Genomic DNA, 19,259 nt, shown 5'->3' on the forward strand with positions numbered 1-19,259 from the left:
GTTAAAATTAATTAACTATTAAATGAAATTTAATTTGTTGCTTAGAAAAACTTTATTTTTCAGAAAACGTTTGCTGCTAACAAATTAAAAATAATTAATTTCCGAAAATTAGTTTACTGTCGAGCAAAAATTAATTTACTGTCGAAAACTGATTGCGGCCGTAAACTCCTTGTTTACGGCCGTGAACTCAATAAAGCTTCGGAATAAAATTTTAACGGTAATTAACAGAAATCGATTAACTATTAATCAGAAATCGATTTACGACCAAAAATTTGTTTACTGTCAAAATTTTAATTTATTTTTAATGGTTCAATTAATAATTTTGTTTTGGCCTTGAACTCAAAGAATTTTTTATTTTTAATGATTCAAGGTGCCAATTAATCAAAAATCGATTTGCTGTTAAGGAACTCCGTTTGCGGTGAAGGAACTTGAAGAGCTTGCGGCCGTGAACTCGATGTTTACGGCCGTAAGCTTGGTCCGAAAACTCTTAAATTTCAGATTTCGACTGAAACAAAAAAAAAAAAACCTTTCTTCGCTGTGAAGTACAATTAGCACAAATACGCAACTGTAAAATGCCTTTGACGCTGGTCTTGCTCTGAAACCAATTGTAAAGTCCAAAACCGGATCTACCAATGATCAAAAGCAAATAACAACGACACAATACGAAAGAATAAGCAAAGAAATAACAAACCAAGCTTGCATACGCTTTATAGCCTTAAAACGTCTGATACAACTTGGTGGAACCGGAACATACGAAAGACATCAACACCTAAAACATCTGACACAATTCTCTATATATAGACCTTAGGATCGTGAGGAGTTTACGGCCGTAAGGTGTTTACGGCCGTAAACTCTATTACAACCGCAAACTAAACAAAAATGTTTTTCATACATACACCTGTATCACTAGCTCTTATACCTAGACCAAACCATTATTCTAGGCCCTTCAAAACAAATGCAAGGAAACACCTCACGGGACTAGGAAACACTTGGAATGAAGTGTTGAATCACATGTGATTGATCAAGGAAGAGTTCACGGCCACACATGGAGTTTACGACCATGAGTTTACGGCCAAGGGAGTTTACGGCCGTAAACTCATGGTCAATCATGCCAAAGTGTGTGGTTTAAGGTGCTACAACATCTATTAAGGGTTCAAGGTCTAAGGCTTGGACTTAAGAAGGGTTTACGGCCAAAATGGCACACTTATAGGGGTTTACAGCCAAGGGAAATGCGATTGGTCGTAAACTCCTTTTGTTATTGCATTCTTGTTGGTTTTCAAGGCTCTAATCACGTGTTTCAAACATATAACAAGTTAAGGAGAGAGTACTTACGATATAGAGGCTTGAAAGGGTTGCTTTTGGACCAAAACACTAGTGTGTGTTCTTGGTGAAAGTTGAAGATTTGAAAATCTAGTTAGAATGGATGTTTTCATGGATGAAATCATGAGATGATACTAGATTAAGAGATGTATCAATAAATCAGAGGAAGAACACTTACGATTTTAGAGGATTTGGATGAATATCTTGATGATACTTGAGAGGGAAATGGAAGTTCTTGAGGTGGAAGTGAAATAATGAAAGAAAGTTGAAGGATATGAGACTATATGGAGGAGTTTACAGTCAACCTTGAGTTTACGGCCGTAAACTCTTGTGCCTTGGCCGTGAACTCCTTTTTGGTGGTGCTTAGGCTTAAATGTTGCTCAATGTCTCTAGCAGGTACTTCCTAACACACATTCCTTAAGTGTACTAGGCTAAAACTTGTTAGAATGACCTTTAGCAAGGCTAGAACTTATTAGCAATAAGTCTGACATTCAGTTGAGTTGAATGGTTAGATTTATAAGATAAAATTTTTAGGTTGTCACATAATTTCTATCTGTTTGACCTAAACAAAGGTACAAGGTAACAAACATAACATAAATTAATCGAATGCGATTAATCGCCTATGTTTCACAAAATTGAATTTCTATCTGTTTGACCTAAAAAAGGTACAAGAGGCGAATTGGGAGCTTTACAGAAAGCAGAAGGTAGCTGAAGCAATTCTGTACGAGAAGGAGAAACAAGCGGAGGCTCAGAAGGCGATAACAGAGGCGACACTCTACTCCTGCCAACAAGTCACTGATGACGAATTATATGCAAAACAGAAGGAGGGGGGACTTGTTGCTCTTGCTCAAACTCAAGGTACTTAGATACCCACACTTTTTGGTGCCATGGGAAGTAACTATGGAGCTTTAAGAGATTATTTAATGATCAATGGAGGAATGTATCAAGAATTCGACAAGATTAATGGGGAGGCAGTTAAGGGTTTGTAGCCGAAGATTAGCATCTGGACCTGGACAAGAGTATTTTTCGTATTTAGGGCAAAAAGATATATATATATATATATATATATATATATATATATATATATATATATATATATATATATAAGAGAGAAAGAGAGAGAGAGAGAGGGGGGGGGGGGTAGGTGGTGTTATTTTCTTTTTAGTTTTTTTAATGAAGTAGTAATAAAAAGTTAAAAATAAATAAAAAGAATTATCAAACGGCATATTCGTCATTTCAGGTTGGGTCTGGACTAAAAACGCACAAAAATGCCAACCATAGGGACCAAAACCACACAGGTATCTAAAATTGGACCAGTGATGCATCAACATTTCGTTTTAGACCAAAACTATAGATTTTTGCCAACCACAGGACCATTTTTGCAATTTTGTCGTCAATTTATGTTTTTGAGTTACCAATAACTATTTTATATAAATTAAATTAGGCGTATAGGTTGTTACGAGCCATGTGGGATGATATGAAGTTAGGCATGTTAAAGATTTTGAGAGTCTTCTAAAATTAGAAAAATGTGAGTACATGTATTAGAGTATCCGAAATCCGGTTAAAAAAATCATTGTTTCAACAGTTGAAAAAAAATATATGGAAAACTCATCATGTGACTCGAGTTACTTAGCAAAACTATCCGTACATGTGGTTGTCAATCATTGTGAGTTGCTCTATTCGTAGTCTATACCCAAAATACCTCTTATATCCTTATATGATACAATTTTAGGTTCGAGAAAGGCTGTTCACGGTGCTTGACAATCAAGTTGCCTCGACAACTTGGATCTAGACTGTATGTCTTTACAATTTTGCCAAGTAGCTCGAGCTGCTGAAGGTTTACATGAAATCGTTTTTCAACTACTAAAATCACATTTTTTTGTCGATGTTATCTAGTTTTTAATCAGGTTAGTATATCTACCCATATTCGCTAATTTTGAAAGACTATAAGATCTTGAACAACCACTTTAAATTTCTCAAAACTCATACATATGAGAGGAATAACAATACAGAATATGAATATACACTATCCTTAAGAAAATCTTGATTTTTTAATTATCAAAACACCTTGTAGGATCCCATGAGAAGGTTAGCCGCTGTAGAATAATAATATCTTGAAGTTTGTTTAAATGATAAACACATGTATTAATAATCCAATATTTCATTAAAAAGATAGAGTACGAAATTTGAATATGAAGAACTATTGACAAGGGAGAAATCCCGTCCCTTCTCTCTAACTAGAATGACTTAATTTGTGAGGTGCGTTCTAAATGACCTAGTTTCCCTCTCTATTTAATAATAGAAATATTCTAACATACTTATCACTTATCATTGTAAAACATTTTCTGCTCTAACCATCTCCTTTTAAATGCTTGGAAATGATGAGTGATACAAATGCAATGATATATGGCTAGAGTATATAATGTCTAACTACCAGATGTGGTAATAAATTAAAATGATACACAGTGAGAACCAAATATTGAAATTTCTTTAAAATTTGAAGTGTTTGTGATCGCTAAATGTGAACAATGAAATCTATGATGTCAAGTTCTTCTAAGTACCAAGAATTATGCTTCTAATTCTATGATACTAGAGAGTGAGATCCAAATCCACAAAGTTGATCAGTAAGTTGCTAAAATCAAGTTCAATGTTCCGCAATAATTACTAAACTGAAGATCCCATAATCATATCACACTTTATCTTCAAAAGTATGAAACACCTCTTGTTCTTGAATCATAATAAGAAATTTAAATAAAAAAATATCAAACATCCTATGTTAGAGTTTGAATAATAAATAATCTAAATCCAAGACATATATAGTGCGACAATAAGTTTGATCAACGATGACTAAAAATCAATGTCACATCTTATCAGTAAATAAATCATAATCTTTAGAAGTCTCGAAAATCTAAGCTCGAAAACCATAAAATCGGATAAGGATGCTCACATAATATTTCCCTTATTTTTATTTATCACCAATACAATAAGATAAAAAATTAAATGAACTGGGCTGAAGAATGTCAGATAATAGGAGCTTCATAGGCTCCCTTAGATGTAAAACATAGATGAAAGTAAAATAAGTACTTTTAAACATCTATAGCCCATTGATTCTATTGTTGAACTGTTTGAACAAATACCAAAATACATATAAAACTCAACTGGAAAAATCTCTGGTACGTTGAAAATTGTTGATGTACTCACAATGTTGAGTCAGAATCTTAAGGCAGTCTTCTATTGAGAAAGTATGCTTTACCAAGATACGAATCATAAACATCTCATAAAAGCGAAGTTTATGAACAACATTGTTGATCAAACTTAGTTGTTGATGTAAACCCAATGAGAATGGTTTGATGCCCGGTCTGTGACGTGGAGAATAATTGGTCCTAAGATAACTTATCCAAACACTTCTTGTCGAAGGACCTTGATTATAGACTCGGTATGGCCTTGGGTCGACAAATTAGTTGAAATAGACTCGGGGTGAAATAGACTCGACAAAGTTTTGAGCTGACATATATGTATGGTATGCAGTATTTTGGGAAACTCACTAAATTCGTGCTTACGGTTTTCAGTTTATGTCCGAACACCCCCAAGGCCAACTTAAGGTTCTAAATGTTTGTGTGATTTCCGTAAACAAATAATTGTATTATTTATATACTTGTATTATTGGGCTATTGGCGATGTTTACTTTAGAAAACTCTTTTTAAAAAAGCCGTACAAGTTATCATCCGAACCAATTTTGTTAATGTTGAAAAAATGCGTACATGTTATCATCCAAACTGATTTTGTTAATTTCAAATTCGATTATTGTCCGTTGAAATGATATAAAAAAAACATAACTTTAAGATCACTAAAAAGATTTGATAGTTATATGCTATAATATTTTGTTATATGTCGATATAATGGATGAAAGGAGTTATAGATGAAAACGATTTAGAAATATTTTTTTCTCTAAAAAGACAAAAACGCCCTTAGAAAGTTGATATGTGCAATTAGCATGCGTTATTTAATGGTTGTTGACAATGACGTTTGGGCTAGAGACTTGAAATTGCAATAAAAAGTTTTGAGTTTTTGACAAAAAAAAAATCATCACTTTGCAAAATAAGGTATAGTCTAGGGACTATTTCTGTAACTTAATAAAAAACGGAAGAAAAGATATCTAAGAATGGCCTCACACAAATTCGAAATCGTATAAATTTGAAGTGACAATTTATGCAGCGCGTACATACTACTTGAAACTTGAAAGTCAATCTTCATCGCAGAATAACCATCTTCCATTGTTGGCTTCATCGATTATTCTTCCACATTCTTCTCCTTTTTGACCCAGTCTATGTATATGCAAGTGGTGATCACCTACCCTTATTTAACAGTCCTATAATTATAATCCAGAAGACCACAAACTGAAGAAGGAAGCGAAAATTCAAATCCGCCTCTAGCTAGATTTCATGATTCAAATGTAGTCAACAGGTATGAAATCCTATCTGTAGTTATTCTATTTGTTTTTGATTTTTCAGAGCAATTAATGCTACTATGATTCGAATGTTAATTGTCAACAACGAATTTGATTTGCTTCTGACTACTCGATAGAACCAATCGTTAAGTTCTTCAAATGCTTTCATACCTCTATAAGAATACTTCATTTCCAACCTTTCTTCATGTTTTTCTAGAGTTCATTATCCAGTCGTAACTGAAGCATAAGAATTCTGACCTGAAATCATTCTTATATTGCTGTTTTTTTATTGGAAATATCGCTTTTATGATGGAATCATTGCGTTTTTAGTTAGATTTTACAACTTAGATTGATGATATAGAACCAATTTGTCAACTGTGCACGATTGATTCTATCAAAATTGTTTTCAGGAATGTTATAGAACCAATTTGATGTTAGAAACTTGATCGTTTTCGTATTAATTCCTAAACGTGGGAGATATTATCTAATAATATTAATTGCTTTGATATTCTTTGAACTGTAACTCATCATCATCAAGTTCTTCAAATCTATTCATTATAAAGTTGGAATATAATAAGGTTATAAAAAATTAAAAATAACGTAAATTTATTGCATTTATTTTGATGCTTCATGTTCCAGTATTTCTTCTTTCTAATAAAAAACTATTTGGCGTGTAAAAGTCATTCACATCTGAAGTCGTAGTAATGAGTATCTGAAGGGAAATCCTTGTTTCTGTAATTTACCCATTGATATATTTGTTATTATAATATTAATTTTTAGCCTATATGTCAAACACATGCCCCACAACCTTTTGATAATAAAAGTAGGTAGTTGAAGTATAAGGTGCAATGTAATCTGAGTATGAACTTAGGTCCACTCATTAAATTCAAAGACACATCAAACTAGTTGAAAGTAACATACAAGATATATATATTATATTATGCTAAACGTAAAAAAATATTATTTATTGATTTTCCTTTAAATATATAATTAAAAAGAATATGAGATTATAAGTGTTTTTTTATCATTTACATATATATAATTAATAAGCTTCTTATGTGACATTGTAAAAAATTCAATATGTAATTAATTAAATTTGTTTTAGAAAAGATAATCATAAATATAATAATTATAAATAGTCGGTACCTATCCTTGACTTTATATGCTACCTACGAACATGAAAGTAACCCATCTACTATCGAACAAAAGTAGCCGATTAGGGTATTAAAAACTTCACTGACTTTCCCACTTTCATACCATTTATATTTATATGCTTTTATTTTGTTCCAACATTTCAAGAATCTCTCATATTACTTGTTTTCTAGAATAACTGAGGATGGCGTCCATTGTTAGAGATTCTTGGATTATGATAATTAGAGATAGAGCAAAACAATCCAAAACTGAAAATTCGTTATATCCAAATTCGATCTTAGAAAAGGCTAGGTTGATTAGGATCAATCATATTTATAGACTAACTCAGTGGCGGAACCAAAAATTTTGATATGGGGTATAAACATTATCAATATATATTATATGTAGTTATCTAATATCGGACATTAAAAAATGTGTTATGATCTCTTTATTTGGGGATACAATAACATAAAAAATGTTTATAACCAAAATTGAAAATTCATTATATCCAAATTCAATCTTAGAAAATGCTGAATTGATTAGGATCAATCATATTTATAGACTAACACTAACCATCCGTCAATTCTTAAATAGTCTAACCCTTGATTTCAAGAATTATTAAAGTTAGGAGTAAATTTGTGAAATCTTTCACATGGCTGGTTAAAATTGTGAGTTTGGTCTCTAATATTTTTTTTTGCACTTTGATTGTCCTTGTAGTATGATTTTGTTGTATTATTTCGTCCGTCACATACATAAAAAAACTATATTGTCGTTTTTATTTTATTTTTTAGTTTTTTTAACTTATTAATTAAAAAAATGAATTAACGTGGTTTAAAGATAGAGTCACACCACCAATAAAATAACCAACAACTACCAAAACCTCCTCCTTCCATGATAAAGGAACTGACAATCACCACCAACAACCACAATGATCAGCAATATGGATGTTATTCGGGTTCCGACCGAACCAATCCGAACCCGAATAACCCGAAAACCAAATAAGGGTAACTGTATGAATCTAAAAACAAACTGATTAACCAATACGGGATCGGTTCGGTTCGATTCAAGTATTAATCGTTTCGGTTTAGTTATTACCCGAATAACATGTATAAGATGATTAAGGACCCAATATAACAAAAAAAATCTGAATTAACCGTATTAGGATTCTATAACTCGAATAATAGAATAACAACGTATTTTTATACATCAACATAAAACATTCAAAGACTAACATAACATACTAACACATTGAAACAAAATGAATGATCGACAGAAGTGATTTCAAGTTTGGAAATAGATTAGAAGATTGGTCAATATATGAAACGATGAGAATGAGCGTAGGGTTTTTTTCCCTGTTATGAACGACAAGGACAGAATTGTTAATCGTGATTTTGATTTATGTTGATCGGGGAAAGGGGAGGATGAATGTTTATTAGGGTTGGGTATTTAGAACTAAATAAGCTCTTATTTGGGTAACCCGAACCGAATAACCCGATAACCGAATAAGCATAATATAGATATCCGAAACCCGAATTGAATTGCTTATTCGGGCCTAATTCAGTTCAGTTCGTTTTGGTTCGGATTTCTGTTCGGTTCTCATCCCTAATCAGAAACATGAAAACAAATCTACAATCAAGAACAAACATAATGTAATTAAAACAAAATACAAACTGCAAAATCAAAAGATGTAATGAGATAAAAGACAAAGATACCAGGTTTAGAATAAAGAGGATGGGTTAAAAAAGGACGGTAGGGTTTGGGGTATGGATGAGCTGTATGATTTAGGATTCATGAGAAAAAAGACAAAGATACCAGGTTTAGACGGTTTAGAATAGAGGATGGTGTAAAAAAGGACGGTAGGGTTTGGGGTATGAATGAGTTATACTTGCAACGGGTTTATTAATCATATACTTTTGACATCATTTGTACATTTTATTAGGTAGGGATCATTTTTGTAATTTTGTGAAACACATGGACACGTTCAATAACTTTGCTTAAGCGGGGACAAATCTATAATTTTATGAAATGTAAGAACTATTTCATAAAACCGTAATTAGGCAGGGACCATTACTGTGATTTTGTAAAAGATATGTATCATTTCTATAATGTTTCTATAAAAGAGGGACTTATTCTATACCAAACTCTTTTTTCTACAAAAATTACACAGCCTCCTAAGTCCTAAATGTCCCCGCAGAATGAAATTACACAGCCTCCTAAATGTGCCCGCAGAATGTTTATATAAAAATGATTTAGCATTTACCTTTTCGACAAAAAAAAAAGTCACCGACTCACCCTGAAAAATACCGACCAATATGAAAGACTATTTTTTTTCCCGGTGTCTTTGCTGAGAATGTTGAATACTTGATTTCACACACTGACAAGCAGTAACAATTAACACACTTTCATATTTTTATTTTAATCACGTTTACAAGTAAATTTCTATTTCAATATTCACTGTAATTGTTCGTTTGACTTTTTTTTTTTTTTTTTTGAACAGCAAAAAATCGTACATTGTATGACAAGATCACCGATGACTTGGCAATATAATCAATGCTGAAAACAACCAAACTACAAGACTTCCTGTTAAACTCCCATTTTTAACAGAGCCTCTATCAAGTCAATCAAACCATACTATACAAGATGGTGAAATCAACACATGCACCTTCAATTCTGATTACTTTAATCGTAATTCTATCACTACTAATTCGATCAAAAGGAGACGCAAGATCCAAAATCATCAACATAACATGCGACCGACAACTAGAAAACAACATGACGCAATTCATCCCAAACTTCGTCCGTACAATGGAAATAATCGGCACACTATTGCGAACCTCTCGCAACGGCACCGCCCTCACCGGCACCGGACCCGACAGCAACTACGGCCTCGCCCAATGCTACGGCGACCTTTCATCTCAAGACTGCATCTTATGCTACGCCGAAGCCCGTACAGTTCTCCCCAGTTGCTTCCCGAACAACGGCGGCCGGATTTACCTCGACGGTTGTTTTATGCGGGTTCAAAATTACAGCTTCTATCATGAATACACTGGCCCGAATGATAAGTTGGTTTGTGGGAATACGACGGCGAAGAGTGGGTTGTTTGGGGCGGCGGTGAGGCAGGCGGTGGGGAATGCGGTGGTTGAGGGTTCGAGAAATTGGGATTATTTCGCGAGGGGGGAGAGTGTGGTGAATGTGAATGAGTCGGTGTTTGTGATGGCGGAATGTTGGAGGAGTTTGACTCCGGCGGAGTGTAGGGCGTGTTTGGAGAATGCTTCGGCGGCGATTTCGAAATGTCTGCCGTGGTCGGAGGGGAGGGTGTTGAATACGGGGTGTTTTATGAGGTATTCTGATACGGATTTTTTGAATCCTATAGTGGTTGCAACCGGGTCTAGCAATCGAGGTAACCAAAACGATTGTTGATTATAATTTATATTATAGATTTTCTCGTATATAAAATTTTCGTAATTAAAATATAATTTATATTTACATATAATATATAAAATTTATATTATATTATCAATTTCACTCTGTATAGATCTCCACTCATGAATTTTTATTTATGGCTTTTACAGGAAAGATAATAGCTATCGTGGTTTCTGTTGTTAGTTCTGTGACAGTTCTCACAGTTGCTCTGATGATAATTTTGTATATATGGAAACAAAGATATATACAAAAGAAGAGAAAAGGTATAATATAATCCATTCATTCATTCTACTCCATTTTGGACTTGTTAAAATTTTAGTGTACGAGTTCTCGAAACACACTAATGAGTGGTTAATATTTCAGGTTCTTATGATGCAAAGAAACTATCAAAGATGCTTAATGATAGTAGCTTAAACTTCAAATACTCAACTGTTGAAAAGGCCACGGGAAATTGGGACGAATGCAATAAGCTCGGACAAGGAGGATTTGGAACGGTCTATAAGGTACTACCTTATACTATATGCTCGGTCATCTGATATTAGATGACTGACTTTTAGTCATCTAAAATCAAATGACTATCTGATATTTATATAACAACTAATGTGAAGTGTGAATATCTATCTCTCAGGGAATTCTTTCAGATGGGAGAGAAATAGCTGTGAAGAGGCTCTTCTTCAACAACAAATTCCGAGCAGCAGATTTCTATAACGAAGTTAACATGATTAGCAGTGTTGAACACAAAAACCTTGTGAGGTTGTTAGGATGCAGTTGTTCAGGCCCCGAAAGCATTCTCGTATACGAATATCTTCCCAACATGAGTCTCGACCGCTTTATTTTTGGTAAATTTCAAAATTCTTGATTCTTAGATTGTGTGTTGGATAACGTATTCATGAAGAATTTGTGAACTTTCTATAGATGCAACAAAAGGAAAGACCCTAAACTGGAACAAAAGATTTTTTATCATAATTGGCACAGCAGAAGGCCTTGTTTACCTTCATGAAAACACCAAGAACCGAATTATTCATAGAGATATCAAAGCTGCTAACATCTTGTTAGACTTGAGACTTCGTGCTAAAATAGCTGATTTTGGGTTAGCCAGATCTTTTCAAGATGATAAAAGTCACATAAGCACTGCCATAGCTGGAACACTGTAAGTATTTTCATTTGTGCCACGTCAGCTTTTCTTTCTACATTTCTAATTTTAAGTTTTATTTAAACGTCACTAGAGGATATATGGCTCCAGAGTATCTAGCCCATGGCCAGTTAACTGAAAAAGCAGATGTCTATAGCTTTGGTGTTTTACTTCTAGAGATAGTCACCGGTATGGAAAACAACAAAAGCAAAACCACAGAATATACTGACAGTTTAGTGTCTATTGTAAGTATAATAATTTCATCTGGTACAAAAAAATGTAACTTATTTTTTAATTATAAAAAATAATATTATTTTGATAATTTAATGTTATAGGCATGGAAGCATTTCCAGGAAGGTACAGTGGAGGAGATATTCGACCCGAATCTAATGATGCATCTTTATCCCAACACCAATTACCACAAAGAGGCTAAAAAAGTCGTACAAATAGGACTTCTTTGCACACAAGAAGCTCCATCTTTAAGACCAACAATGTCGATGTTACTAAAAATGTTGGCAAAAGATGATGAACCTTTGCCTCTCCCTTCCAATCCTCCTTTCATAGATGAAAAAACCATGGAATTGAATGACATTTCAGAAAAGTTACAAAATTACAGTTACACGGATAGTTCTAGTTCTGTTGCTACTGTTTCCCAGAGTCATTTCTACCCGAGGTAATGGAAAAAAAAAAAAAAAAAAAAAACTTGTTTTCCATATTTTTTGAATTTTGTTTATATTTGTTTAGACGATTTACGCGTGTTACCTTTTGATTTGCAAAAGGACTACTCGTAATACATAGGTTTTTTTTTGTGTATTATATAACATTATTAATTGATTTGAGGATTCATGGCGTAAATTTCATGTTTTAAAATTTACTAAATCATTTATAAACATTTTCCGATGATAATTACGTTGATTTTATTGTCCTATATTTTAAGTACCGACACCCTACTTTCAAAAATAACAATTCACTTTCGGATATGTAAGGTTATTATGTGTAATGTTAATAATCTGTATTATTTACTAACTAACCGTTATCATTACCTGATCCAAAATCACCCTTTGACAATTCTATAATGATTTTACCAACCTTAAATGCTACGATTTGAATAAGTACATATCATTCAAAGTTAAAACAAAACACCTAATTAATATTTGTATGACAATTTTATGATAAATGATATTGTCTGATAGACACGAACCAATAAAGCAAAGCAGCAAGCTTATCTTCATTATCTATGAAAATTGTAAACCCAAGGAGATTTACAACTAAGACTTTGAATTAGGAAAAGGAGGTGGAATGGAGGCAATTAGAGATTCTAATGATACAAGTACTGTCTGATCCCAAACCGCCTTTCTTTTTGTACATGCACTGGTCGATAGATTTAGGAAAACTTTACAATTTAACAATCAAGTTAACCCAAAAACTTTTAATTGATTACTTCTAATTAATTAATCAATTGGATCTTGTTAAATCAGCCATTTTTATTTAATTAATAAATATATTGTATTATTTAATTTTCATAATTTAATAAAATAGTAAATAACCAATTATTTTGTTTAGTAAAAAATATGTGTCACTTATACATATAATGTTAATTCTTATATCTTTTAATACACTTTATATGTAACCTCATATCTTCATATATCATTACATGACCAGTATAGTAAATTGTTTAATGTTAAGTACTAAATCCTGTAAACAGGTTAGATAAAAGGTTTTGAATATAGGATATATCCTGTTGTATAGATACATCCTAATTATAAGGGATAATTGTTATCTTGTAATCATATTCGTATATATGTATTCAGTCAATCCCACTGGGATCTGTTACGCCAAATTCTCTGTTTTACTTGGTATCAGAGCCAAGATCTCACGCTCCAAACAAAACCTACCTTCCATCTCCGGTTCTTTGGTCTTCCCTGCCAAAGGATATCTCTACAATGTCTGCTCCCGTAAAATCTTCCACCATTGCCACTGCTGTTTCATGTAAGTTAACTCGCACCAATTTCTTACTGTGGAAAGCTCAAGTTGTTCCTATCTTATGAGGTGTTCATCTCTTTGGACATCTTGATGGAACCATACTTGCTCCTCCCGAAAAGGTAACTACAGGAACCGGTGATGCTGCCAAGGAATCGCCAAACCCAAACTATGATACATGGGCTATTCAAGATCAGGCTGTAGTTGGAGGCCTGCTTTCCTCGATGACAAAAGAGGTTCTCCCTCAACTCATCCGCTGCACTAATACTACAAAGGAATTGTGGACAACCCTCCACACCATGTTTTCTGCACAACATCGAGGAAACTCTATTCAGATCCATACTCAACTATCCACAACAATGAAAGGAAACATGAGTGCAGCCGAGTATTATCAGAAAATGACAGGTTTTGCCGACACCATGGCAAACATTGGTCAATGTATGGGTGGCGAAGAAGTGATTGGTTACATACTAGCCGGCTTGGGGCCTGGACACAGTGATCTTTTTCAATACTATTACTGTTCTAAGCAATGAGCGGAAGGTAAATCTTCCAGAGTTCTACTCTTATTTAATTGCACATGAAGCACAAGCAGCCTCTATGAACACTACAGTGGAGTATACTTCATCAGCCAACAATGCTACTAGGCATGAACCCAATGCCCCTCGTCACAACAACAATAATGGGCATAATAACTCCAATCAGCGAAATAACTATTGTGGTGGCAAAGGTCGCGGACGTGGCCGCAAATGTGGCAGAAATAATAGAGGCCTACGATGTCAGGTATGTAGCATACCAGGTCACACTACATTGAACTGTTATAACAGGTTCAATCATGCGTATCAAGTTGAGGAGTATCGTAGTGGAAATAGTGTGACCACAGGAGGGTATAACCCAAAATCAAGCTGGTACATTGATACGGGAGCAATAAATCACCTTACAAGTGATCTTGATCGTCTGACTATTCAAGAGTGCTACCATGGGAAGGATCAAGTTCAAGTAGCAAATGAAGCAGGTTTGTCAATTTCTCATATTGGTCATTCTATAATCCCGGTTTAGGTCGATCTCTTGCTATCAAAAACATCTTACATGTCCCTAATATCAACAAGCATCTTTTATCTACTCATAAACTCACTTCCGATAATAATGTTTTCATTGAGTTTTATCCTACTTGTTTTTTTGTTAAGGACATGGTCATGAAGAAAACGCTTCTACTCGGTAGAAGCAAAGGAGGTCTCTATCCAGTACCAGTCAATCGCTCTATTTCTAGTAATTCTTCAAAGTCTGCGTCAAGTGTTAAAGTCTCACCATCTCAATGGCATCGGCGTCTCGGTCATCCTGCTCCAACAATTGTCAAGTCAATTCTGAAGTCAAATAAATTAGAATGTGTCTATAATAATGAGTCAACTATTTGTGATGCTTGTCATTGTGCTAAGAGTCATAAACTCCTTTATAATCGTTTTGTTCGTGTAACCACTTCTCCACTTGAACTTTTTCATACCGATGTTTGGGGGCCTGCTGAAACATCTAGTGGAGGTTTTAAATATTATGTTAGTTTTTTAGATGATTTTAGTCGTTATACTTGGATCTACCTTATTAAGAATAAGTATGACGTTGAGAAAACTTTTTACAATTTTCAAAATCATGTTGAGCGATTGTTAAATACTAAAATGCGTGTTGTTCAATCTGACTGGGGAGGTGAATACCATAGACATCATAAATACTTTCAAAACTCAGGAATCACTCACCAAGTGTCGTGCCCTCACACTTCTGAGCAAAATGGAATAGCAGAGCGTAAACACCGTCACATTGTTGAAATTGGTTTACCTCTATTAGCTCATTCATCTCTTCCTCTTCGTTTTTGGGATGAGGCTTTCCTGACTACCTCTTATCTTATAAACCGGATGCCTAGTTGTCTCTTAAATAATACTACACCCATAACACGTCTACTAAACATTAATCCCGATTATTCCTTTTTGCATACTTTTGGTTGTGCTTATTGGCCATCTCTTCGAAAATACAATACTCACAAGCTTGAGTTTTGGTCAAAGTTATGAGTCTTTCTTGGGTATAGTTCCATGCATAAAGGGTACAAGTGTCTTGATAGAAGTAATGGTCGGATATATATATATATATATATATATATATATATATATATATATCCCGGGATGTCATTTTTGATGAGTCTCATTTTCCCTTTGCTAACTCATCATCTTTCACTACACCTCCCCCCATGTCAAAAGTAGATTCGTTCCGTCAAACTGAACCGGCCATTGTGAATGATCATATGCAAAATTATGACCTGTCACTTTTATTGTCTAACAATTTACATGCAGCTACAGCACCAAAACAACATGTCTTCCCATCACATAATTCGCAGCCTGTCACTATTCAAGACCAACCTCTTCCAACTATACGAGTAAATGATCATGATTTGGCATCATCTCCAACCGTACGTGTTACACCAGATCTGTCATACCCCCGAACCAGACGGCGGAAACGTCCGGGGGCTTGAGCGTGACTCCATTGTTGTAGTATCATCACAGAGTATATAATTGAAACATAACATCATCATCATCACACTTGAAATATAACAACATCCATTGTTTACATTGAGTATTGTGTTTGAATATTACATGCCAAAATAGTCAAAGTATGATGGAACAAAATATAACAAAATATCCAATAGTTTGTTCCGCTCAACCTGCTTCAATGGTTTCCTGAGAATACAAGTTTATTTAAAAAGGTCAACATAAAAATGTTGGTGAGTTCATAAGCGTATTTGTGAAAATGATTTGTACAACTTTGAAACCACCAGAAAATCCTATATTATCTAAAAACAGTTTAGTATTTTTGTATTCGATCTTGTATAAATGCATGTGTGTTAATGTTTATTAGAATGTATAAGAATAGTACTAAAATTGTAAGGAGAGTGTAAAGAGAATGCCCCAGACAACCCGATGTTGTCCACAAAAGAGAAATGTTGCCATACCAACCACCAAGGTTGAGTACCAGTACGAGTAAGTTCCTGAGTATTCCAAAGAGAAAAGAGAGTGGTCTCCTGTAAATTTATAATGTTAATTCCTCTAAGTGAGCCGCTATAACCATACTTGATAATGAAAATTCCGCTTGTCTTGACATCTAAAAGACGCCGACTTGTTTAAGGTACGGTTTGTCACCCTAGACTGGACTAGTCTAACTGTAGCGAACAGCTCAGGTGTGGGGCGTCACCCCCGTATAGATCTATACACAAACTCACGCTCTCCCTCCAAGAGACTCTGGTTATAACTACAGGCTACGATCGTACACTCAATAGGTGTCAACCGACAAATCTCACTAGATCCTTAATCGAATTTACGCAAAGAGAAACATATAAAACTTATTCCAGGCCCAAATGAACCATGTAAGTGAACCACTAAGGCATCGCTAAACATGTAAGTCATTTCAAGGCCCAATAGTAATGAGATTATATAACATGGTCCTGAAATATATGTAAAAGGACAACTAAGGCCCATTTCACATGTAAGGTATTTACAGGCCCAAATAGCACGCAAATAGTATCCAAGGTCCGTCGCACATGTTAATGGGTCAATGAGGCCTAATAAACATACAAATAGTATTCAGGACCCATCAAACATATAAATGGTCCACTAAGGCCCAATAACATGAAAATGGAAAAATTAGCCCGTTTATTATTGTATTACTAGTTTTAGCCAAATTATTTACCAGAATAGCACAAAAAGCCCACTTTTTGTAAAAATGACATTCTTGGCCCAATAAGGCCCATGAAAATGATATGAGACATTCTAGGCTCATTATCGCTCAAATGCTATAGTTTAATGAATGTGCGTCCAATTAGAGCCCAAATAGGGTTCCTAGGCCCAGAGTGGTTAAATTGAAAGTTTATTGGTCCATTAGGCCCAATAAGAGAATCCTAGTCCATATTAACTTGAACCGGGATTTCTAGGGTTTTCAATCCAAATGAGATGTATTGTATTAGGTTTTGAACTTAGATCAAGAGTTTGGATACAAATGGATGGTTCGATTAAGCATAGAGTATGATTTTCACTTAGAGTACATGCCTTACAATAGATGATGTTTACATGAGTATAGGATTTCCTAGCTAAAATGCTAGTTGTGACAAGATCCGTTGTCACCCTCTATCAACATACAAACGCCCACGCCACCACCTGTTACACAAACTTTCTCTCCTATACCACCGGTTACCACTGATATTTCATCCACAACTCCTGATTCGTCCTTACCTGGTGTTACTACTCAAGGACGGGCTGGTAAAACTTTCCCTAAGACTTTTACTGATGGCACCATTCGTTATGATCCTCAAAAACATACATTTTTTGCTGAACCAACCTCCTATCGAATGGCTTTGTCTCAACCAGCTTGGCGTACCGCTATGGAGGCTGAATTTGATGCTCTTTAGAAGAACAACACATGGACTTTGGTTCCCAGACCTGCTGGTATTAATGTAGTTGGCTGCAAGTGGGTCTTTAAACTTAAACAGCACCCCGATGGGTCCATTGACAAACACAAAACCCGTTTGGTTTCACATGGTTTTACACAACAATATAGTGTGGATTATCAAGATACTTTCATCCTGTTGTGAAACCTGCAACAATTAGGTTGATTCTTTCTCTAGAAGTTTCTCGTGGGTGGCACCTTCGTCAGGTTGATGTCAGTAATGCTTTTCTTCATGGGTTTCTAAATGAGGAATTCTATATGCAGCAACCTCCTGGTTTTGAGGATTCCAAGCGACCCCGACATGTGTTGTCACACCCCCAAACGAAGGATGGCGGAAACGTTCGGGGGTGGAGGACTTCATGTATAGTATCACAACAACGAGTAAAATAGCGCTCAAAGTAAATACAACCATCATAAATATAATTGAAAAAGTTACACCAAAGTATATGTTTACATGTTTCAAATCAATTACATTATGATGACAAAATGAACTGTTTGACGATTTAACGTCCCATCCTCAAAATGCTGTTGGTTTTCCTGTTTCACTGATTTCCTGAGAATATAAGTAGTTTTGAAAAAGTGTCAACAATTAAGTTGGTGAGTTCATAAGAGTTTTGTTTGAGAAAGAAAACGTTTTCCTGGTAAAAGCGATTGAGTATGATTTCCAGAAAATCCAATATTTTCTTAGTTAAGTGTTGAATGAGTGCTCCTATGTTATGCGATAATGAACTCTAGAAGGACCCATAGATTCCTTCTATGATCACTCAGCGTATATAAGTTATATATAAATTGAGTTAAATGAACCATTGAAATCTAACAATTTTAGACGAGATGTAATGTTAATAGAATATGTTCCAAAGAAAATCCAATACTTTCCTTATAAAGGTTAAGTAGTCCTAAATCCCAGGACCGAAAGTAAACAAGTATTTTCCATACTTAAAGATATAAAAGTGATTTTAAATCGGCATAAAACCCTTTTTGATATGAAAGCGTGCATGTATTTTTCCATACTTAAGGTAATTCTTGTGAGCTAAGTCGACATAACTCGCTAATTTAAAAGTAGAACCCGTAAATCTTATGATTTGTTAATACCACATGTGAGCTATTATAACCATACTTGACATGGACGGCCTCGTAATACGACGTTCTTCAGGCGTCGCCGTTAAATGACACTTGTCACCTCAGACCTGCCGGTCTAGCTGTTGCAAGCAGCTCAGGTGTGGGTTTGTCAAACCCAATATAGATCTATACACAACTATCACGTTCTCTCTACAAGAGACTTTGGTTACAATTTACAAGACTTTTTGACTTTGTTACTTTGGAAGTAACCCGAAGCGAACGACTCACAAA

At 34.6% G+C, this 19,259-nt stretch overlaps 2 protein-coding genes across 2 annotated transcripts; both read left to right on the plus strand.

Annotated features, from left to right (window-relative positions):
• Positions 1-5,532: 5,532 nt before the first annotated feature.
• LOC145068951 (cysteine-rich receptor-like protein kinase 2) lies at positions 5,533-12,308 on the plus strand. Its single transcript, XM_079015912.1, has 8 exons — positions 5,533-5,784; positions 9,396-10,298; positions 10,471-10,584; positions 10,685-10,824; positions 10,950-11,160; positions 11,237-11,471; positions 11,548-11,698; positions 11,789-12,308. Exons 2-8 carry the CDS (start codon positions 9,539-9,541, stop codon positions 12,128-12,130), a joined length of 1,953 nt encoding a protein of 650 aa, XP_078872038.1. The 5' UTR covers positions 5,533-5,784; positions 9,396-9,538; the 3' UTR covers positions 12,131-12,308.
• Positions 12,309-13,396: 1,088 nt separating this feature from the next.
• LOC145068170 (uncharacterized) lies at positions 13,397-13,966 on the plus strand. The gene is made up of 2 exons (XM_079015144.1): positions 13,397-13,442; positions 13,503-13,966. The coding sequence occupies exons 1-2, from the start codon at positions 13,397-13,399 to the stop codon at positions 13,964-13,966; spliced, it is 510 nt and encodes a 169-aa protein (XP_078871270.1).
• Positions 13,967-19,259: the final 5,293 nt, after the last annotated feature.

Source organism: Lactuca serriola, chromosome 8, assembly GCF_051521515.1.
Source record: "Lactuca serriola cultivar US96UC23 chromosome 8, Lser_US96UC23_V15, whole genome shotgun sequence".
NCBI classification, from domain to species: domain Eukaryota; kingdom Viridiplantae; phylum Streptophyta; class Magnoliopsida; order Asterales; family Asteraceae; genus Lactuca; species Lactuca serriola.